This window comes from Gossypium raimondii, chromosome 8, assembly GCF_025698545.1.
Source record: "Gossypium raimondii isolate GPD5lz chromosome 8, ASM2569854v1, whole genome shotgun sequence".
Classification (NCBI taxonomy): Eukaryota; Viridiplantae; Streptophyta; class Magnoliopsida; order Malvales; family Malvaceae; genus Gossypium; species Gossypium raimondii.
Window position 1 is genome coordinate 61,673,464 of NC_068572.1, and position 23,908 is coordinate 61,697,371.

The 23,908-nt window shown below is 30.1% G+C and overlaps 2 protein-coding genes across 2 annotated transcripts; both read left to right on the forward strand.

Annotated features, from left to right (window-relative positions):
- The first annotated feature begins 5,556 nt into the window (after positions 1-5,556).
- LOC105792894 (rho guanine nucleotide exchange factor 8) lies at positions 5,557-9,180 on the forward strand. The gene is made up of 7 exons (XM_012621735.2): positions 5,557-5,804; positions 7,400-7,516; positions 7,627-7,781; positions 7,888-7,962; positions 8,039-8,305; positions 8,390-8,710; positions 8,790-9,180. The coding sequence occupies exons 1-7, from the start codon at positions 5,579-5,581 to the stop codon at positions 9,108-9,110; spliced, it is 1,482 nt and encodes a 493-aa protein (XP_012477189.1). The 5' UTR covers positions 5,557-5,578; the 3' UTR covers positions 9,111-9,180.
- Positions 9,181-16,687: 7,507 nt separating this feature from the next.
- On the forward strand, positions 16,688-23,873 carry LOC105792895 (peroxisomal fatty acid beta-oxidation multifunctional protein AIM1). The gene is made up of 18 exons (XM_012621736.2): positions 16,688-16,855; positions 16,928-16,999; positions 17,096-17,158; positions 17,287-17,343; positions 17,426-17,493; positions 17,612-17,693; positions 17,820-17,875; positions 18,338-18,640; positions 18,789-18,875; positions 19,080-19,254; positions 19,455-19,576; positions 19,731-19,894; positions 20,785-21,039; positions 21,369-21,490; positions 21,589-21,710; positions 21,965-22,113; positions 22,710-22,848; positions 23,555-23,873. Exons 1-18 carry the CDS (start codon positions 16,762-16,764, stop codon positions 23,597-23,599), a joined length of 2,175 nt encoding a protein of 724 aa, XP_012477190.1. The 5' UTR covers positions 16,688-16,761; the 3' UTR covers positions 23,600-23,873.
- The last annotated feature ends 35 nt before the right edge of the window (positions 23,874-23,908 follow it).

A 23,908-nucleotide genomic window follows, 5' to 3' on the forward strand; every position in this document is an offset into this window, starting at 1 on the left:
ACGACTGTAATGCCACGTGGCTTAAAAACCCTAAATCTTACATGACGAAGTAAGTGACGTGCCCTAATTCTTTAGATGACGAATTAAATTCAAAAAATATACTTTGATTCGTGAGTTTAACAGACTTCGATGAAATTTGATAAATGAGTTTAATAGAGTTAGAGTAATTTGATTAAGTACCCAACTGAGCTTGAACTTAAGAATTGACATTTGAGTCGAGTTTTAGGGTGAGTTTAGATAGGTGATTGGGTGTGGTGCGTTTAGTTTACTTTTTGTCTCACACTACAATATCGCTATAGTATCTAATCTTATTACCACTGTTGTTTTTACACTAACTGCTGGTACGCACCGCCCATCCAAACTCACCTTTAGTCAAGTATCAAAATTTAAATTTTAAGTTAATTTCGAGTTTAAATTTGTCACTATTCAGACTTGACTTGATCTTGTCTATTCCTAAATAACGACTAGATTTAAAAGAATTTTTAAACTCGGTTCAATCTGGTTTGTTTAAATAAATTTTTTATTTGAAAAATATAATTATATAAAAATTAAAATTATTTATTTTATAATCAAGTTGAGTCAAATTTCTAATATATATATATATATATATATATCTAAATTCCATTAAATTCGAACCTGGTTAGTTCTATCCTCCACTTAAGGGTGTAATCAAGTTAAGTCAAGTTCAAATACTAGCAAGCTCGAGGTTGACTCAAAATTTGAAGCTTGATACTTGGCTCAAGCTCAATCAAACATTTGTTTTTATGTTTGAGCTCAGTTTGAGATATAATTGACTCGTTTATCAATTTTTATACTCGAACTCGATTAAGTTCATGTGTATTTAAGCTCGAGCTAGGATCAATAATTAAGCTTATGGTTAATAATATATATTAAAGGCAATAATATAATTTGATAACATGAAAATATTTGAAATATATATTAAAAAAAAAACTTGATAAGAATCATGAGCTATTCAGAGTATTACTGAGCTTTAATTTGGCTTTTATTGATAGCTTGAGCTTGAATTTGGCTTGAAAATTATTGAATTGAAATTAAGTTATTTTTATCGGGATAGAACCCCAAATTAAAAAACGACATTTAAATAAATATTCATTTATTTTTCATTAAATCAAAAAATAATTACCTTGTATTTTTTTGTTAAACTCTTGAAAGTTATTCGATGTAAATTTTAAATTAGTTTTTAAATTTTATAATATTCTAATTGAATCTTTAAAATATTAATGTTGTATCAATTAAGTTCTTTAATCAATCTAATTATCAATTTGAACATTAAATGTCACTCAAATTTGTCGTGAGCGTATTTCAAACAAAAAAATCAAATTAAAAACGTGTATATACTTACTATATAGATGACTTGGATATAATATATTTACAATTTGGTCCATATGTTTTAAATATGCTCCACGAGATATTCGAACTTACATTTTTAGGGTTAATTGCACCACATGTCCTCAATTTATGGTCTAATTTGGTTTCTAAACTTCAAAACGTTCTATTTGAGACCTCAAAGTAGCAGAATCATATTAATCAAGTCCTTTAATTAGCCAAACCATTAGTTTGTGCATTAAATGTCAGCTCAAAATTGATGTTAAACATATTTAAAACATGTGAATCAATTTGTAAAAATTTGTGTACTTGTTGTATGAACAACTTATATCTGATGTATTTATAAATTGATTCACATGTTTTAAATATTATTCATGTTAGATTCAAACCAACGTTGAATGCTTAGATAGACATGTAAGTTGATGGAAGGACTTGGTTGATACTTGTAATACCCAAAAATTTTTATAGTAAAATATTATCTTTGATATAATAAAATAAGGAAATAAAGCGATAAAATGGGAAATTTTGGAGTTATGTCAACATTGGAAAGTATATTATGACATATTAGTTCAAGAAAGGATTAAATTGCAGAAGTGAGAAAAGTTTTGTTACCCAAGAATAAATACTAAAAAATTGAGGGGTTAAAGTGTAAATATGAAAAAGTTGAAGGACCAGTGGTGTAAATATTTTAAGGGTGGAATGATCTAGAAACTAAGGAAAATGGATGGATTAGGACCAAAATTGAAAAAGGTGATGAATTTTGAGGGACTAAATTGCAATTTTACCAAATTAAGTGATGACTCAAGGATGGAATTTTAAAATATCATAAAGGGCAAAATGGTCAATTAGAAGAGAGAGAAATTTAGAAGATAATGATGATGTTTGAGATATTTTATATTAAATAAATAAATATTAGTTTATTAGTATTTTAATTTGATTTTTAAATGATATTTTATTATTTTATTTAGTATATATATAAGAAAAGGAAGATGAAGATGCATGCAACCCACCATTTTTCCATGCACCAACGTGAGAAAAAGAGAGAAAGAAAGAAAGTTTTGCTTTCTTTACAATTTGGTCCTTCCACAAAAAATTCACCATTTTCATCTAGAAATCAAAAGAATTTCCATAGCCACCGAGAGAGAAAGTTGATAAGGAGACTATTGGGAGCTAGAATATCAAATTAGATTCAAGAAATAAAGGCTGGAGGAGAGAGAAAATCAAGTTAAAGATTGAAATCAATAGAGCAAGGTAAGAACATTAAGATTTCAATATATTTTTGAGTTTGATATTATTGAAAAAGTAGGGAATTGATGTTAATGTAGGGATTTATTATATAAGGTTCTATGTTCTTGATGTGTTAGTGAAGGGAAACAAGAGAAATTGATAGAAAATATTGTAGAGAAAGGAAAGGAGGGTGTTATAAATTTGATTATCAACATCTTGCACTAAAACAGTTTTGGACAGCTACAGTAGGTTAACTTTGAAAAATCACCATAAAATTTGGAAATTGAATTAGAGAGTGAATAAGATATGAAATGAATTTTTAATGAGTCTATTTTTATATAAAATAAACAGATCAAGTAAAAGAGTTATATATTTTGATATATTTAAATTTTAGTGAGGTAGGGTCGGATTGATTTTGGAATCCCCTATTCTAAATTTGATAAATCATTATAAATTGTAAAAAAATAATTGTAATTTTTAATTTATATGATTAAATTCCTTGATGAGTCTAGTTTCAAGAGAAATATACCATCTGAATTTTGTACTAAGAGATATTTGATTTTTAGTGAAGAGAGGTCAGAAACGGCAGACAGTGAAACAGGGGAATCTTTAAAGAATAAACTGTACCAATTGGCTAAACTAAAAATTCTGAAAATTTTATGGTAAAAATATATATGAGTCTAGTTTCAGAGAAAATTAACGGTGCATAATTTGGAGTTCTGTAGCTCCAGATAAAAATAATTTAGTGATACTGACTTGGATAGACAACTTTGAATATACTTAAGGGTGAATAATGAAACTTTAGAAAATGTTTTTTCTAAGAGTGTTAAGTACATTAAGGATGTGGAATGGAGTGGAGGAGGAGGAAAAATATATGTGAATATTTTGATAATATGAGTTTATTTTAAAAATAGCTAATTTACATGTTTTAGGTTTAGGGACTAAATTGAATAAAAGTAAAATTTTTAGGGTAATTTTATAAAAATGAAAAAAATGACGAAATTTCAAGAATTGAATAGTTTTATTGTCTAAATTAATAAATTGAATGAAATTATTAATTTAGATCAAGATCGCGTGGAAAGTCGAGGGAAATGGAAATTTTCCAAAATGCCCCTATATCATGGTATTTCTGCAATTTAGCCTAGTAAGTTTGTATTACTGTCATTCAAATCTAATTATTATTAATTATTGTGTTTTAATTGAAATACATGGTAAATAATGGAAATTGCTAGTGATATGATTTGAATTGTGAGCATGAGAAATTGTGAACTGAATGAAATGGAAATGAAGCATTGAATTGCATGGGCATGTATCAGGTCTCGTAGGCCCTATTTATTATGAATATAATATTTTAAGGATATATTGTGAAGAATTATAAAAGTATGTTAAAAAAATTGAAAGTTTTAATTTAGATGAAATTTTATAACTCGGTTAAATACGTTTACAAGAGTATGTGTTCTAGTAATGCCTCATGCCCTATTCCGGCGTCGAATACGGGTAAGGGGTGTTACAATACTTTTAGGACTCGAATATAACTTTTTAATGTTTACAGACCAATTTAAAATATGATCAATAATTAAACTTGAGCTAAATCGAGCATCAATTTTCAAACTCAAGTTCGATTGAGACTTAATGGAGCTACTTGCACTCGAGCTCGATTAAGCTCGTTCATGCTCTAGCTTGAGTTCGTTCGTACTTAAGCTCTTTCTAAAAAATAAGAGTAAAATGTAATTTCATAATATAAAAATATATTAAAAAAAACATGATTAAACTCGCAAGCTATTTGAGTCCGGTATTATGGTGTTAGAATTCAGTTCAACTGATAGCTTGAGTTGCTTGAACTTGAACTCGACTTAATAATTATTAAATTGAATGTGAGTTTTTTTTTTCAAGTCAAACTAAAATATCTTAACATGTTTATTTATATATATTTAAATATTTTTATATAGTGGCAAACTCGAGCTCAATATCAACTTGAAATTTGAGGCACAATACTTGACTCAAGCATCGATTTCTAAGCTTGAGTTCAACTCGAGACTTAATTGAGTTACTCGAGCTCAATTAAGCTCGTTTATATTCAAACTCGAACTCGTTCATGTACTTAAGCTCATTCTATATAATAAAGGTAAAGATAAAATTTCACAATATAAAAATATATTAAAATAACAAGCCCAATTAGACTTGTGAAGTGTTCAAATCGAGCATTACGATGCTCGAGTACTCAATCCATAGTTTAGGTCAGTGGCAAAGCCCCCTCCTAAAATGAAAAATTTTCCATTTAAGCCCCTTTATAATTTATAAAATTTTAAATTAGTAATTGTAAAATTACACTTTGACCCTTCTAAAATGATGAAATTTTGATTTAATCTTTTAAAATTTATAAAAATGTAAGCTATTAAAATGGTAAAATTACAATTTTACTATTGTAAAAATATACAATTTAATTCTGCCTCAAAATTTTTTTTGAATTTGCCCCTGGTTTAAGTTGCTCAAACTCGAGATTAAGTCAAAATTACCAAATTCAATTCGACTTTTTTAAATCAAACTCAAATAACTTACTAGCATTAATCTCTCATTAATTGCTTAAACAAAATATAATATTAACCGAAAACAATTAGTATCTTTAACAGAAACATAACGGAAATTCACAGCGGGGTAAAATTAGTTAAATTCGTTAAAATTGTATTTTTCCTTTTTTTATCGAACATTTCGGCACCCATTGACATGCTTTTAGATTCAATTGTCTTTTCTTAGACAAAGTTTACCTTTTTTTCTTCATAATTTATGTTTATCTATTAACAACCGAAATAAAATAAATAAAAATCCTTTGTTTAGCCTCTCATTTTTAAATTGTAGTTTTTTCTTTCCTTTTTTTTTCTTGTGAAATATATAAAATGTTGTTATAACTAAAAAAATAAATATAAATAAAAACCCTTTATATTCTTTGTTGTTTACACAAAGAAAAAAAAAGAAGTAGCGAAAAATAAAGAAGACAATTGAGACAATGGTTCGAGCATTGTCTCGTCGATGTAGCATTCAAAGTTGGGGATCTTTTCGTATTAGGCGAGCAAATCATGATGATCATAATAATGATCACGATGATGATCACGATGATGATGATCATAAGCAGCAACAACAATTGAGGACCATTGATGCAAGAAATACAAATAAACCAATGGAGGATCAACCCCCTTTTATAGGAGAGGCTCCTAAGGAGAAGCCTCAATCAGGTTTGCAGATATTAAAATTCTAACTTTAAATTTATTCGATATAGATATATATTTTTTTAAATTTGAGGTTAGATGGTTTCGAGTATATATACCTAAAAGTTGAGTCAAATTTGGGTTTTGGGATGGTCCTACCACACCATGTTGTAACCCTTAGCCTTAACATGGAGATAAAGGGGGAAAGGTTAATGATTCTAAGATAAGAAATTTATTCAACTTTGATGTCTTTTTAAAAAAAAATTCAAGATGAGACAGTTTTGGGTATATATACTTAAAAATCGAGTCAAAGTCGGGGTTTGAGATGGTTCTGCCTTGCCATGTTGTAACCCCTAACCTTAACATGGAGATGAAGGAGAAAAAAAAAACTAAAGATGCTAATATATGAAATTCAAACTTGTTTAAAGTCACCTTCTAAACTTATTCGATTTCGATGTCTTTTTTTTCTTCTAATTTAAGGCAAGATAGTTTCGGGTATATATACCTAAAATTTGAGTCAAAAGTTGGGGTTTAATACCGTCTTGCCGCACGATGTTGTAACCCAAAATCTCAACACGATGATAAGGGCTAAAAGGTTGAATATGCTAAGTTTTGAACTTTAAATTTGTTCGATGTCACCTTTTAAGGTTATTCGATTTTGATGTCTTCAAGGTGAGATGATTTTGGGTCAAAAGTTGAGGCCTAGGACCGTTCTGCCTCATTATGTTGTAACATTTTTGTCCGGTCATGTTGTGATTTTTGGCCTCAACATAAGACAAAGAAAGAGGGTTGAAGATATAGAGATTTTAACTTTAAACTTCGATTTCGATGCCTTATTTTAGAATTCAATTTGAGACAATTTCGAGTATATATACTTAAAAGTTGAGCTAAAGTTGGGATTTGAGACCATCCTGGTTCACCATATTGTAACCCTTAACCTCATCATAGAGATAAAAAAGTTTAAAGATGCAAAGATATGAACTTTAAACTTGTTAAATGTCAACTTTTAAATTTCAGGATGGGGTATATGCTTAAAAGTCAGGTCATCTTGGTGTCAAGTTGAAAAAAAGAACAGCATTGTTTAGCCTCATTGCGATCCTTGACCTCAACATAGGATAAGGAAAAATTGGTGAAGATACTGGGATTTTAATTTTAAATTTGTTTGAATCATCTTTTAAATTTCAATGAGAGACCTAAAACTCGATTGGGTTAAGTTGGGGTGAAAGGAAAAAAAACCCATCTAGCCTCATTGCTATCTTTTAGTAAGGCCAGACGGTCATTGGGGCCAAGAGGGATTTGACCCCCAAAAATAATTAAAAATTTAATTAGGCCCCCAAGTTTTTTTGTAAATTGCCGTTAAGCTTTCAAAAATTTAATTATGCCTACCAAAATTTTTGAAAATTCTCATTAAATTCTTTAAAAAATCTACATCTGCCACTAATCCTTAGCCTTATGGGGATAAAAAAGAAAAAGAAAAAGGGCTGTTGATACCTAGATTTCAACTTTAAATCTATTTGATGTCATGTTTTAAAATTGATTTCATGAACTAACTAAATTAAATTTTGGATTAGAATTATTATTATTCTTTAAAATTGTTATTGTTATTATTTTGGGTGATTTAGATATGGACCAAATGAAGGAAAGGTTTGCTAAGTTGCTTTTAGGTGAAGACATGTCTGGAGGAGGCAAAGGTGTTTCTTCGGCTTTGGCTTTGTCGAATGCAGTGACGAATCTAGCCGGTAAGAACATTTTGTTCATTGTTTATGTCTGAATATGTGTCGAACATATACGATACGAATGTAATACGAGTTTGATGATGAATAATTTTGAGCTTAATTATATAATGTAGCATCCATTTTTGGAGAGCAAGGGAAATTGGCACCAATGGCACCAGAAAGGAAAGCTAGATGGAGAAAAGAAATGGATTGGCTTTTATCTGTAACTGATCACATTGTTGAATTTGTTCCTTCACAACAAAAATCGAAAGACGGGACGAATATGGAGGTACCGATCCGGCCACATAGGAGTCACGATTTCTTATAAAAACCTGATGTACTTCAATGTTTGCTTTTTTTTGTTACTGCTTTTAATATTGTTTCGATTTTGATAGATTATGGTCACGAAACAAAGGAAGGATTTGCTTGTTAACATACCCGGCCTACGAAAGCTCGATACATTACTTATCGTACGTAATCACATATTTCTAACATGATTAAAATTAGGATAGTGCTACGGTTTCTAATTGAATTATAATGTAATAGGATACACTAGACAATTTCGGACAAGAACAAGAGTTTTGGTATGTGTCGAAAAATGATGATCCGGAAAACGAAAGTAGTCGGAGGGAAGGGAAATGGTGGCATCCGAAGGTTAAGGTTCCGCCAAACGGGTTGTCGGAGACATCGCGAAGATGGTTGTTGTCTGAAAAAGAAGCTGTGAGCCAAGTACTAAAAGCAGCCATGGCCATTAATGCTTCGGTCCTATCTGAAATCGAAGTCCCCGAGAGTTACATCGATTCCCTCCCTAAGGTAAAAGAAATCCAACTCCCTGGAAACTAAAACTTGAACAATTTTTCATAATTTTGATCGATGTTCGCCGTGATGTCGATATAGAATGGGAGATCAAGCCTTGGTGATTCGATTTATAAAAGTATAACAGTTGAGTATTTCGATCCAGCGTATTTCCTTTCGTCTATGGACTTGTCAACCGAACACAAAGTTCTCGACCTTAAGAATAGAATCGAAGCATCGATAATTATTTGGAAGAGGAAGATGCATCATAAAGAAGGAAAGTCGTCTTGGGGTTCCGCCGTTAGTATAGAGAAACGGGAACTCTTCGAAGAGAGAGTCGAGACGATCCTTCACCTACTTAAGTATCGATTTCCAGGGCTTCCACAATCCTCACTCGATATATCTAAGATCCAAGATAACAAGGTAATAAGTATAACGATAATTATTATTTCCTCGATGTATTCAAATTCAAAAGATTTTACACTATTTCGAACATTCGCAGGACATAGGACACGCTATCCTGGAAAGCTATTCGAGGATTATCGAAAGTTTGGCTTTCTCAATCTTGTCGAGAATCGAGGACGTCCTTCATGCCGATAGCCTTGCACAATCCTCGTCCTCGAATTCCGATGATGACGCCACGAGGTTGAGTTCTGCGGAGACACCGACACTTTTGGATTTCATGGGTTGGGGCATTGATCCCCTAAAGAGAAGTTCAATTGATATGGAAAACTTGTTTAAGGTTGATAGTGACAAAAAAGCATCCAAGCCTCCGGTTAGTCCGACCCCAAGACCTCCCATTCCTGAGTTGAGTGACATTTGATATGAAAAACTGCTCGACGATTAACTGATGGTAACCTTACAAAGGAAAGGAAAACAAGAGGAACACTAAACGTTAGAAGCAAAACTTGCATTATGTATATATTTTTTAATATATTCAAACCCTATGTAGGATTTTCGACGTAACAATAACTTTGCATAATTTACCTTGTTCTTCATTCAGAATTTGGATCTCAAAAGTGATTAATTTAAGTCTTAAAATTGATGCATTTGAGAGCATTCGATCAAATTAAGTGAAAAAAATTTAAGTTGAATGAAACGATTTTCTTTACAACGAGTTTTATTTTATAATCTCAACTCGATTTGATTTTTTTATATTAAGTTGAGTGAAATGAAATTGAGTTGAATTAAATAAATTTGTTCAAGTTAAAATAAAAATAAAACAAACCATAGTGAAATCTTGTTGGCAATATGACTAATTTTTAATTTAAAGAACATAAAACCTTGAATATATATTTATTTCAGAACTCTTTTAAAAAAAATTAAGAGGAATGTTTAACTTAATTTGATAATTTACTTGTTTAAGACTCAAATTTATCATTTTGGATTTTTAAAAGAATATATAAATTTACCATTATTATATAAATTTTGAAAATTTTAATACATTTTAATTTTTGAATTCATATACTTATAAAATATTGGAAGAAAAATGTTTTATGAATATTTTGAATTTTTAAATATTATTTTAAATATTCTTTTGTAATTTTTTGAGTACCTTTAATTGTGAATATTGAATAAGATTTTTTTCTCTCAATTTTTGGATTTTAGTGTAGTTTACCCTTTTCCTTTTACTGGTTGTCCTATTAATATTATTTACTTAATTATTAAATATAATTTACATGAGCATACAAGAAAAAAATAGAGAAATAGAAAATAATATAAAAATTACGATATTTTACACTATGAGAGTGTTTTAGAATCTTCAAAATCTCGAACACCAAGTTATCCCTCTCGATTCGAGAAAGAAACACGTTAAGAATTAAAGTGAGAAAAATAGTATATTTTAAAAATAAAAAGATATATTAATTCTAAATAAGATATCCCGGACAACAATCCAATAATAGAGTTACCAATATAACACTTTAAAATTAACAATTGGACTTTAATCGTGAAATTTAAAAAGTATACGAATTAATTTTCTACAGATAAAATAGAGAGACTAAAACTAATTTTCAAATAAATGAATAGTACAAAACTTTAAACATATTTTAACCTCATATATAATGTGGCATTTTTTTATTTTCAAGTTATGACATAGTATAAACTCAATGTGCCATTGCATCAAATAATATAGATGGAAATTAAATTCATGGTAAAAGAATCATGGAGGCCCAGATTAAGAGTCAAATTTCTTTTTGTCTCGTAAAAAAAAGTAAGTAGTCATTATATGTTAAATCAAAAGTAAATTGATTTTTCTTGTTAACAATTTCATTCATTTGTACTATTAAAAATTGACGTGCCACTTGTACCTTATGTTGATGTAAAATAACTAATTTTTAACAGAATAGTCAATTTACTCTTTAATCTAACGGACAATGTATAGTTTGTCTATTTTTAATGTGGAACAAAATGCAATCTGACTCCTAGTACAGAGACCTTCAGGATACTTTTTACTCAAATTCATGGATCAAATAGATCTAGTTACCAAATTTAAGTACTAGTGTGAAAAAACATATATGTACCAAAGTGAATTTAATTGATAAATTTAAGGGCAAAATTTATATTACCCTTTTATGAAAAGAGCATAGAAGATATGGTATTTTCTCTTTAAATGGAAAATGATAGTGACATAACAATAAAAGGATGTGAAATAACATTAAAATGCGTGCACTTATATCGTCGTTATGTACTTTTCCTGGAGTTAATTTCATCATAAGTCCCTAAATTATCTTTAAACTTCAAATTATTTTAATTAAATTCTTAAAATATTCATATTGTATTGATCATGTCTTTTTTTTACCAAAGTAGGATAGAAAAAAAAAATTTACTGAAATAGTATGTCAGAAAAAAATTTTACCAAAATAGGTTACTTTTTCATTAGAGCCTATTTGGTAGGCGCCAATGAATAAAATAATAATAATTTTTTTTGATTAAAATATAATTTATACTTTTCCGGATTAGTATATAACCCGTATAATACATAGTATTGGCGCCTATCTGGAAGGCGCCAATGGTGGTGCCTATTTGGGAGGCACCAATGGTGAACAAAATATTGTGAATTTTTCCCAAATTACTAACAAATTAATTATAAAATAATTACAATATTAATACAAAAAATTACAATATTACAATATATCCCCACATTATAATATTCATACAAAATTACAAAATTACAATATTCATACAAAAAATTGCAATATTCATACAAAATTATAATATTACAATATTCATACAACATTACAATATTCATAAAAAATTATAATATTCATACAAAATTACAAAATTACAATATTCATACAAAAAATTACAATATTCATACAAAATTATAATATTACAATATTCATTCAAAAATAATAATATTCATACAAAATTACAAAATTACAATATTCATACAAAAAATTGCAATATTCATACAAAACTATAATATTACAATATTCATACAAAAAATTATAATATTCATACAAAATTACAATATTCATACAAAAATTACTAATCCAAAACAATAAATACAAATTTAATTATAAAATAATTACAATATTCATACAACATTACAATATTCATAAAAAATTATAATATTCATACAAAAATTTAAAATATTCATACAAAATTCTAATCTAAACTATAAACACTAAATATAGATAATTTATAATTAATAATAATAATAAAAAATTCACAATATTTTCTAAAATATATCCTAAAAATTCACAAACTATAAACCTTTTAAATTATAAACAAAATTATTTATTAAAAAATACATTACCATTGGCGCCTCCATCAAGCTCCTTCATTGGCGCCTACTTGAGAGGCGCCACCCGACCCGACCAGTATTTTGACCCGTATTTTTTCAAAAAATATTAAAAAATATAAAATTATATTTTATTAAAAAAAATTATTATTATTTTATTCATTGGCGCCTACCAAATAGGCTCCAATGAAAAAGTAACCTATTTTGGTAAATTTTTTTTCTGACATCCCATTTCAGTATTTTTTTTTTCTATCCTATTTGGGTAAAAAACCCATAAGTCCCTAAATTATCTTTAAACTTCAAATTATTTTAATTAAATTCTTAAAATATTCATATTGTATTTAGAGGTGCTCATGGGCCGGGCGGCCCGGCCCGGCTCGACGGCCCGCCCGAAATATGGGAGGGTTTGGGTAAAAATATAGGCCCAAAATATGGGCTTGGGCAAAAAAACGAGGCCCGTTTAGAAAACGGGTCGGCCTCGGCACCACTTTTTGGCCGGCCCGGCCCGCCCGCCCGATTTAATAAATATATTTATTTTTAATTTTAAAATATTTTTACATACTTTTTTAATTTTTTTAAATTTTAAAATATTTTTAAAATATATTTTTTAAATTTTTTTAATTTTAAAATATTTTAAAAATACTTTTTTAAAATTTTTAAAATAAAAATGGGCCGGGCCGGGTCGGGCCCGGGCTTATGATTTTTTTCCCGGGCCGGGCCTGGGCAAAATCTTAGGCCCATATTTCGGGCCAGGCCGGGCCCGGTCCTAGGACCCGAGCCAAAATTTTTTATGGGCCCGGCCCAAACCCGGCCCGGCCCATGAGCACCTTTGTATTGATCATGTCTTTTTTTTCAATCTAATTCTCAATCTAGCAGTTAAATGATAAATTCGGATCTAACACGATGTATATTTAAAATTTATAAATTAAATTATAATGTATATATGACTTTTTACCCAATAATACAAAAAAAAAAAAAAAAACTCAAGCCCATGAGAATATTTACTAAAATGGTACGTTTGTTACAATATTCTATCGGTGTTATCTAGAAATATGATGATTTAAAATATTCAAGGACCTGATATGTAAATTTTCCACTTTGATTGGCTGCTAAAAGAACTTTTGGTGGCACCAAACTTTAAATAAGGTAATTGCTTCATAAACCCTCTTTATTTATTATTATTTTATTCCCTTCAACACCAAAAATAGAGATGTCTCTTACTAATTACTCTAAAAGTTTTTCTACTAAAGTGAATTTTTGTAAAAAGTCAATTACAACTGGAATTAAATTTTATTTATTTTTAAAAATAATTTTTTGTTTAAATTATTTTATTCCAATTGAATCGGCTTTTTACAAAAATATTTTTTGGTAAAAAGAAATTAAACTTTATAAGAGGCCTCTCTATTTTTGGTGTTGCAAGGAAATAAAAAGTAATAATAAACAAGAGCGGTTTATGGAGCAATTGACTTTATTAAAGTTTGGTGCAAGTGTCATGGGTTGCGCATGGGAGCACGCAACCATGACAAACTTGTGCGATCCATCGTATTTGAAGGAGGTCATTTGGCCAAACCAAACTGGCCCGTTGCCTGGAGAGATTAAAAGCCTATCCCAAGAGCCTGGTAAATATGAGAAGTGATCCAAGAATATATGATTATGTAATCTTAGAGTTCTAATTGTATACAACTTCTAATTGTGTCTTAGAGTTCTAATTGTATATAGCTTTTAATTGTAGCCTTTGATGTACTTTGAGGCTCAACTATAAATAGAGACCTCTTTGCTCATTATAATTCATTAAGTTATCAATAAGAATTTTGAGAGTATTCATTCAAACTTTTCTCTCAAGTGTTCTTGTTTTTCTGTGGCTTTCGTTCATCTTTCAACTTTCGTTCTTACTTCGTTCTTCTGCTGTTCTTCGTGGGTGCCTTGAGGGAATTCTGTTGAATCCTTTATCATTGCAAGTTAGGCCGACTTAGGCGTTTTTGCTATTGAATCATTTATCATTGCGAGTTAGGCTGACTTAAGCGTTTTTAAGCAAAGAAACTGCCTAAGGCCGCACGGATCGCGTGAGAAAACTCTAAGTCCATGACACAAGCACATGGTCAGCGACACCCTTAAAAGCTTTTCAATCAAAATGATAAATTTACATATTAGGTCCCTAAATATTTTAGATCATTATATTTCAATTTGGTGCCGCCAATTTGTCAAGCGACACTGATAGAACACTGTAGCAAACATACCATTTTGATAAATAATCTCATGGGCATACTATTTGAGTTTTTTTTTGTATTATTGAAATAAAAAATCCTATATATACATACTATATAAACAACATAAATTTAACATGTAAAAAAAATTAACACAGATAAATACGGACAAAATTTAAGCGTAGGAGCTACGTCTAGTGCAATTAACTTTATTTTTCAATATCACTGTAGTTAATTATTTTATATATAATTGATTTTAAGTTAATAATTTATTTGTAACATTAAATATATTTATACATCCATTTTTATATTAGAATTACATTTGTATAATTTTTTTAATTTTATTATTAGTATATCTTGTATTGTATAAGGGTAAATTACACTCAAGGTTACTAAAACGTTAGTAAATTTATGTTTGGGTCATTCAACTTCAAAAAGTTATAATATGGTCACCGAATTATTTGAAAGTTTTTATTTAAGTCGTTGAACTGATAAAATTGTTGTTGTATGGTCTTCTCTGTTCACATCACCTATACCAAACGAAAGTTTTTCTTCCCCTTCTCTTTTACAATTCTAATTCTTCACGAAATAGTTTTGAACATAATGAATCTTCGAACCAAAACTTCAATGGCTTTTTTCTCCAATCTCCGACAATAACCATCAGATTGACTTGGATCTAAGGTATGTTATTCAACTCGTCAATGGGTATTGATCAATTGTATTGATCGTCGAATTGTCACTTAGAGCTCGCTAACCGAACTTTTAAAAGAAAAATTTAATAGTCTAGTGACTTAAATAAAAACTTTCAAGTAGTTTAGTGACTTAAATGAGAACTTTCAAATAGTTTCATAATCATTTTGTAGCCTTTTGAACTTAAGTGACCAAAATGTAAACTCAATAATAGTTTAGTGACCTTGAGTACAGGGCATAGCCAAGGGGGCTGGTAGTGCTCGCCCCCTAAAATGGAAAATTTCCCAATTAGGCCGCTTTAAAATTTATAAAAATTTAAATTAGTAAAGGTAAAATTATACTTTGACCCTATTATAAATGATAAAAATTAATTTAATCATTTAAAAATTATAAAAATATAGATATCAAAATAATAAAATTACATTTTTACTATAATAAAAAGACACAATTTCATTTGAACCCATTCTAAAAGAATTTTCTGGTGTTGTCCCAGATTGAGTATAGCTTACCCTATGTATAATCATATTCTGTTAAAAATACTCACAAAAAGGCATAAATTTCATTCTTGGAAGGTCGGAAATTTTTTTGATAAAGGAGACGAAAGACTTGCGGTTGAGAGATCAAAACGCCGTAGTTCCTACATCCTACCAGCCAGACGGCCACCGACCCAGGGCATTAAAATTCACGTGGCACTGAAAGCACTGCACCGCAAATATGAGAAAATATTAATTTAAAAACGTGGACAAAATATATAGTTTCCCAATTTTCGCTCAATTTATATAAATTGGTCAAATTTTATTTTATGCAAATTTAGTCCTATTCTCAAATTTAATATTTTTAAGGTTAGTTTAGTAGTGATTTTAAAATTATTTTAAAACACCATGAAAAAGTGATTTTGAAATTATTTTTAAAATTTTTAAATTTTTTATCGAAATGTTCTTTTAAAATTTATTTTAATATAATTTTAATGTAAAAATATATATTTAAATTATATTTAAATCCGTTAATATTATAATAATTATAATAAAATATAAAAGACTTTATAACAACTCATTATTAATATTTTTAACAATTTGAAAAGTATAAATACTTTTTAAGTAATAAATGTAATTAACTTGTAAAATTTAATTTGAATATATAAATCATATTTTAAATATTATATTTACATATAAACAGAAATCTGTGTGAAATATACAATGTTGCATATTTTAAATAGATATAAAATATATATTGTAAATAAAATTAGAAAAAGAGAAATGAAAGTAATTTGGTTATGATAAATGAAATAAATAGATAATTTAGCTCAAAATTTATTTTCCAAAACTTATAAGCTAAAAATTTTAACTTGTTAAGATCATTAGAAAAATTTTCCCCAATTTGAAAAGAAAATTTCATATAAAACTAATTCTATACCTTTTGAATTTTGAGATTTTAATAATAATTTAAAGAATGTTCCATTAAATCTATTTAACTAAAACGAGATGGCTTTTCTACAAGCACATATATGAAAATAGCTCATTGACATGTCATTATATGTGTTTGGTCAGTTAAATTTAACTATTATCATTTGATCATAGATTGAAATTTTAAAACTCATAAAATACACTATAAAATTCTCAAATTAGAAAATAAAGATTAAATACATAAATTACTAATAATATAGGGACTAATAGCACAAGTTCACCATTTATTTATTGTCAACTAAAATTTTCAATTTACATTCACACTCAATAGTTTTGCAAGGCAAAGCACGGCATTCTAAATTATTTATAGATTGAATAACAGCCAAAAAAAAAAAACGCAGAAAAAAATAAAAAGAAGAGCTAAAAAGAACGATGTCGCAAAGTAAAGTGACGATAGAGGTCGGAAACGACGGCGTTGCAGTCATCACCATCTCCAATCCTCCTGTTAACGCTTTAGCTATTCCAAGTAAAGCTTTTGATTTACCCTTTTTTTCATTTCTTTATTCTTGATTTTTTGAATTTTTTTGAATTTTTGCAGTAATTGATGGATTGAAGGAGAAATTCGCTGAGGCGACGAGGCGAAACGATGTTAAAGCTATTGTTCTTACCGGTGAGTCTCGAGTTTTTAATCGAATCATCATTTTATTGCATGTTGATTCTTCGAATTTAGCTCGCTGACTTTTTTTTTTTGAATTGGTTGACGAAGGCAAGGGAGGAAGGTTTTCCGGTGGTTTTGATATCAATGTTTTCACGAAAGTTCATGGAACCGGTATGAGTTTATTAGTTAGGCAATTTAATTTGAGTGTGAATTTAGTGATTATCGAGTTAATTACTTAAATTTAGTGAGGAGTGGAAGTTTAGAATCTCTGATTGTGTATTGGATTGGTGGTTAAACAGGTGATGTGTCGATCATGCCTGATGTATCTGTTGATCTTGTCACTAATGCTGTAGAAGGTTCCTGATTCCTATTCTTATGTTGATTTTTTTTTTGGCTGTTATTTATGGCTTATCTTATGCAGTACTTTCATTCTCTCAGATTGCAAGAAGCCTATTGTGGCTGCTGTTGAAGGATTGGCTCTCGGAGGTGGCTTAGAATTTGCAATGGTTTGTGTTTTCTCTCTCCTAATTTATATTTTTACGTCAGTATCTTCTTTTGCTAACAATTTTGTATGTCGTGATTGTAAATTTGCTTGGTTGTCTAATCTTTGTTATTCTTATGCAGGGTTGCCATGCACGTATTGCTGCTCCTAGAACTCAACTTGGCTTGCCAGAATTGTCACTTGGAGTGATTCCTGGTTTTGGAGGTATGGCCAGTAGTATATGTTGACAAGAACATGTGTAGATGAGCAGTTATTTTGTCTTTAGATGATAGCTACTAGTTTGTACTTTTCAAGCACTGACTGGCTTGTTGTGCTATGTCTCTTTCAAAGGCACACAGCGTCTCCCAAGGCTTGTAGGGCTTTCAAAAGCTATTGAAATGATGCTGGTAATACTTTGTGTCTCTAATGCTTTTTGAACTTTCTAATGGCTTGTTTTCCTATTTCTAATGGCTTTGTTACTACGAAAAGGGAGGGATTGTGAGGGGAGGGTTGTCATCAAAATGTTAGAATTTCATGGTTTTAGTTCCATCTTCTATAGAAGATAGAAAATGTTGTCATTAAATTTTCATTCCTTAGTTGTAACCTAGTTGCTGGACATATTGAGTGGATTAAGAAAAGTTAAGTTTTACGAAAAAAAAAAATTGGGATAACTGGATTTAATTTGCTTTGATTGTTCTAATAATATGATATGATTAGACAGTAAATCTACCTCTGTTATTTATCCCATGACCCTAAGCTGATGCTGTATTGCGCTTTCCAAGCTTGAAAAAGATTTTCATTTTTAATAGTTGTGGAGTCCAATGTTTTCACTTGGTAAATCTAATACGTGCAAGTATAATGCTTTGCAGTCATCCAAACCAATCATGTCTGAAGAAGGGAAGAAGCTAGGTCTTATTGATGCACTTGTCCCTTCTAAAGAGCTTCTGAAAGTTTCTTGTGCATGGGCTTTAGACATGGCAGAGAGACGTAAGCCATGGTTGCGTTCACTTCACAGAACCGACAAAATTGGATCCCTCTCTGAAGCACGGGAGGTGTTGAGAATGGCAAGACTACAAGCCAAAAAAACTGCTCCAAATTTGCCTCAGCATCAAGTATGTCTAGATGTAATTGAGGAGGGTATTGTCCATGGGGGATATACTGGAGTTCTAAAGGTAGTTTCTGGTTTTCAGACCTATTGCATTTATCCTTTCCCTTTAATGTTTTCTGTGATAGTTTAGTCCCATAAGAATCTCCACTCAGTTGTGCTTAAACATTTGGATTGTTCATATTTGTTATTCACATTGGAATTTATCTATGCAGGAGGCTAAAGTTTTTAAGGAGATAGTCCTTTCAGACACATCAAGAGGTCTTGTTCATGTGTTCCTTGCCCAGCGGGCTACATCAAAGGTAGTTGCTGATAGCTGGAACACTTTGCACTTTTTTCTCATTTTAATTCCTTCAGCAGTAATTCAGCAAGTGGTAGCACTTGCCATGTGAAAATAGTTGGCTGTCTATAAGGTGTTGAGGAATTCGAACTTTTTGATAGTGAAGTCTGACAACCAATTGGGATTTTTTGTGGTATTTTTTTCTTCTGAAATTTTACTTTTGCAGGTGCCAAATGTTACTGATGTTGGTCTCAAACCAAGGCAAGTAAAGAAAGTTGCTATTATTGGAGGAGGCCTAATGGGCTCTGGAATAGCTACAGCTCTTATTGTGAACAATATATTTGTTGTTCTCAAGGAAGTTAACTCTGAATATCTCCTGAAGGGAATAAAAACGGTAGAAGGTGGGTTATTCATAGTTGTTGCTCTTTTAGTAGCCAATAAACTATGATTGTTTTCCTTTCTTCGCAAGGAATTATAATGTTTTAATTCTTACTTTAAAAGATAATGAATGTGTTGAGACGTCTATGTTGCATGTGGAACTATGTACATGTTACAGAAATTTAATACTATATTTTTTTTCTTTTCTTATTTTTGTTGGCAGCGAATGTTAGAGGTTTAGCAAATAGAGGAAAAATTACCAAGGATAAGGCGGAAAAAGCTCTCTCAATGCTTAAAGGAGTTCTGGATTACTCTGAATTTAAAGACGTAGACATGGTCATAGAGGTGAACTATTGATTACCATGACCTGGCCACACATAAATTTCATAATTATTCTTGTTCGTAATCTGTGAATCACTAGTCTCTACTTTCTAACTTGGGTTTTTCTGATGTTGGAGGTTTTGCAATGAAATGTTTCTAATGTAGCTTCTAATTGCAGGCTGTTATTGAAAATGTCGCTTTAAAGCAAAAAATATTCAGTGAGATAGAGAAGGCTTGCCCTCCTCACTGCATTTTGGCAACAAACACATCCACTATTGACCTCAATTTAATAGGAGAAAAAATGAACTCGCAAGATCGTCTTATAGGAGCTCACTTTTTCAGGTTATTGAACTTATTTTCCCTTTTTTTGTGCTATGCTATTGCCTTTTTAATTCTCTATCATATGCTTCTTTATATTTGGAGGAATCTAATCTAAATCCTCTATGACTTTTCTAACGGGATCATATTTTGGTACTTTTGAACGAATTAGAGATTAAATAAAAGAGTTTGGTATATGCATACACACATATATATACTAGCATGGATCCTACCATGCTTTGCGTTGGGATAATTATTAATTATTTTTAAGTCAAATTATCAAGTAAATATTTGAATATTAAAATATGCATAAAGTTTTTGTACTCTTTGTATATTTAAAATTTAGTATTTGTACTTTTATTTTAGAAATTTAGTCCTTCTATTTTTCAAATTTAAAATTCAGATCCAATTGTTAACACCATTAAATTCTTCTCTTAAATTTGTTGGTTTAACTTTTGAAATTAAAAAAAGAGTAAAAAGGCATTGCAATGGACTTGAATTTAACAAATAATTTTATTAGTATTAATCACTCTTAAAAGTTATATCAGCATTTTACTCAAAACAAAGTATTTGAGCTAATCAATGTCATTGTAAAAACTTGAGGTACCAAATTATGTCAAAAGTATAGGTATAAAGATTGAATCTTAAATTTGAGTGTAACACAGGGATGAAAATTGAAAATTGACCATTATTGTATAAATTAAAATTTGAGTGTAGCATGAGGATTAAAATTGAAAATTTACCATTTTACTATAAAATGCAAAAAAAAAAGGGAAGAGAAGGCATTCCACGTGTCAGCATGACCTTTTTATATATGATTATATAGATATTATAGATATATCGTCTGATTTTGGTCCTTAATAAACTGACTTTTTTTTTTTATTTGCTTATTTGTTTTGGCTCTCTTAAAACAGTCCTGCCCATCTGATGCCTCTTTTGGAGATTGTACGAACACAGAAAACTTCCCCACAAATAATTCTTGATCTTATGATGGTTGGCAAAGTAATAAAGAAAGTTCCTGTTGTGGTTGGTAACTGCACTGGCTTTGCAGTCAATCGAACATTCTTCCCCTATACACAAGGTTCGCATTTATTGGTCAATTTAGGTGTGGATGCGTACAGAATTGACCGGGTGATCTGCAATTTTGGCTTTCCTCTGGGTCCTTTCCAGTAATCTTCTTTCCTTAGCATTATGTCTTTTAGTTATATATATTTTCATGATTTCAGTGAGCGCTTTTCCAACTTTGATTATATATATTGTAGCTTTGGTACAATAAATTTCATCATAATATATGCTTCTGCAATTTGAAAAGGAAGGTATAACAGGTCTTTCCGTAATTGGATAATCTAAGCAGAAAATCATAGGCTTAGAGTTCTAGTAAAGATCGGATTTCGGTCCATCTGGTTATGGCGATTCACTTTGAAGTAATGTTTTCGAACTTATATGCCCTGGTATAATATATGGTGATAAGTTATGCTTCTCCTTTGCAATTCTGCAGGCTTCAAGACTTGGCTGGCTATGGTGTGGCCTTTGCTGTCGGGCAAGAATATGCTAAGGCATTCTCTGATCGAATATTCGAGTCTCCATTGCTTGAACTTTTGGTTAAAGAAGGAAGAAATGGTAAACACATACTGTTCCTGGGACATTTTTTCTCACTTATAACAGTGTTGTCAATGCATATTCCATATTGGGATGTTCAATGAATTTTGGCATTTCAGGGAAAAACAACGGGAAAGGATACTATATTTATGAGAAGGGAAGCAAGCCAAAGCCTGATCCTTCTGTATTGTCTATTATCGAGGAATCTAGACGGCTTACCAATGTTATGCCCGGTGGAAAGGTATGTACCCTTGCCTCCAAAATATTCTATAATCTAGGTACGGAATTTTGTCCATTGACTGCCAACTTTAAGATAATCACCCGGTAACTTTGAAGACATAAGTATACGACATGAGAAACTAGCTACTAGAAGACGTGTAAAAAGTAAGATGGACCTGAACAAAAACACAAAACATATAATGCTTTAAACAAGATTATGATTCGTTTGGCCTTTGTAGGTGAAATATCTAATGCATCGTTGCTTTTGTTTGACAGCCTATTTCGGTTACTGATAGAGAAGTTCTGGAGATGATACTCTTCCCAGTAGTTAACGAGGCATGCCGGGTTCTTGATGAAGGGGTTGTGGTTCGAGCATCAGACCTTGATGTTGCATCTGTTCTTGGGATGAGCTTCCCATCTTATCGGTAAGTCTTTCGGCATTGGCCGTAGTCTCTCATTTGTAATTTGATGTAATGTCATTGCAAAGTTCATCCTCAGTCTATTATTGATTCCGAATATTGTTTAGGAACCATTGTTTCATGGAAAGACACCATTGTTTCATGGAAAATGTCTTTCGCATTTTTGAAATTTGATATAATGTCATTGCAAAGTTCAACCTCAAATCTATTCTTTGATTCCTAATATTCGTTTAGGAACCAATTTTTCATGGAAAATGTTTTTCACATTTTTGAAAGCATTAGATATTTTCCTCAGCGACGTGAGAAATTATAGATCCTTTACAAACCAGATCGGTTTCTTGATTATGCACATCTTTTCACACAATTTTAAAAAATAAAATTGCCAACTATGTCGAGGCATCGTTTGTAAAAGCTAAGGTCTTGAGTATACAAGTTTGAGTTTCGTCATGCATAATTGTCATATGTAGGTCTTATTGTTGCCATGTGAGTCGGCTTTAGTTCAGATTATTTCGGTTCTCAGTCCAGGATTTTGTATTAATTTGATTTTACTTTGTTAAGACATAATTCACCCATGATCTTATCAATATTTTTCTTTCGGGCAGTGGTGGTATAGTATTTTGGGCAGATATGGTCGGCGCGAACCATGTATATAGAAGTCTTAAAAAATGGTCGGAAATGTACGGTAGCTTTTATAAACCATCAAAGTTTTTGGAAGAAAGAGCTATGAAGGGCATCCCATTGGTAAGACCCCTATCTTTCTATTTTATTTTAGTTTAGTTTTTCGTATTTATTGATCTTTGGGTGTTGCTAGTAGTCGAATCTAATACGAACATAATATATACATATACATATACATATACATATACATATATATGATAAAACAAATTAATATAATATGTTCAACGCACGTATTATAGTTGTTTTAAAGCTTTCTGAGATCAATTTCAAAATTACATGAAAATTTTTATTTTGGTTCCATTTTATTATCCGTTTTGTTTATTTTATTTATTTATTATATACCAAAATGGTTTGAAATTTTTTAGTATGTTGCCATATTTGTAGTTAAACAATTGTATGATAGTTCTACATTTAAAATCTCTCGTTGAGTTGGTGTCATAAATTAATCGGATATCAATTTAGTTGGAGAATGATTAAAAATATGTTTTTGCCAATTAAGTTATATTATTATGTAGTTGTTTTGTTTTTTATATTTATAATAAAACTAATAAAACTCATTTAATAAACTAATGACACTATGAATTTTAGAAATTTTTTACCTTGATTTGTTTTTTTTACATATACTTTTAATAAATATAGTTTTTATATAAATTTTTTTTACCTGCAATATAATCTAATAATATAATGACGATGATTTTTGTAGTTTTGAATGAATTTAATTGTACCAAATTGTCGTTTACCTTTATTTATTTATGTTTTATATTTGTAGAGTGCACCGGCTACGTCATCTGCATCAATAAAATCAAGGCTGTAAGGCTCTCAAATTCACCCACAAAAACGGATTCACGGTGTGATTTATTATTATTATGGTAATAAAAGCAATTAGAATTTGGTTTTCATATAAAATGTGTGTTTTCTCTTAATTTCCTGGGAACCAACTCCTAATGCTTGAAAGCAATAGACGTTATGCTTTTTTTTTCTTAGCATAAAAAATATAAATTTATATTTAGTAGTATCAAGAAATATTTTTGGTATAAAGGCATTTGGACCTAAAATAAATCTTGACCTTGATATGGGCATTCTTTAAATATTGGTTTGGTTTGAGCTATTGAATGGGTATGAA

Coding starts and splice junctions, on each gene's coding strand:
- LOC105792894 (XM_012621735.2), top strand. CDS start 5,579: ATGGTTCGAGCATTGTCTCGTCGATGTAGCATTCAAAGTTGGGGATCT. Junction 7,517..7,626: donor TGCAGTGACGAATCTAGCCG/GTAAGAACATTT, acceptor TATATAATGTAG/CATCCATTTTTGGAGAGCAA. Junction 8,306..8,389: donor ACATCGATTCCCTCCCTAAG/GTAAAAGAAATC, acceptor ATGTCGATATAG/AATGGGAGATCAAGCCTTGG.
- LOC105792895 (XM_012621736.2), top strand. CDS start 16,762: ATGTCGCAAAGTAAAGTGACGATAGAGGTCGGAAACGACGGCGTTGCA. Junction 21,491..21,588: donor GGTTAAAGAAGGAAGAAATG/GTAAACACATAC, acceptor TTGGCATTTCAG/GGAAAAACAACGGGAAAGGA. Junction 22,849..23,554: donor CTATGAAGGGCATCCCATTG/GTAAGACCCCTA, acceptor TTATATTTGTAG/AGTGCACCGGCTACGTCATC.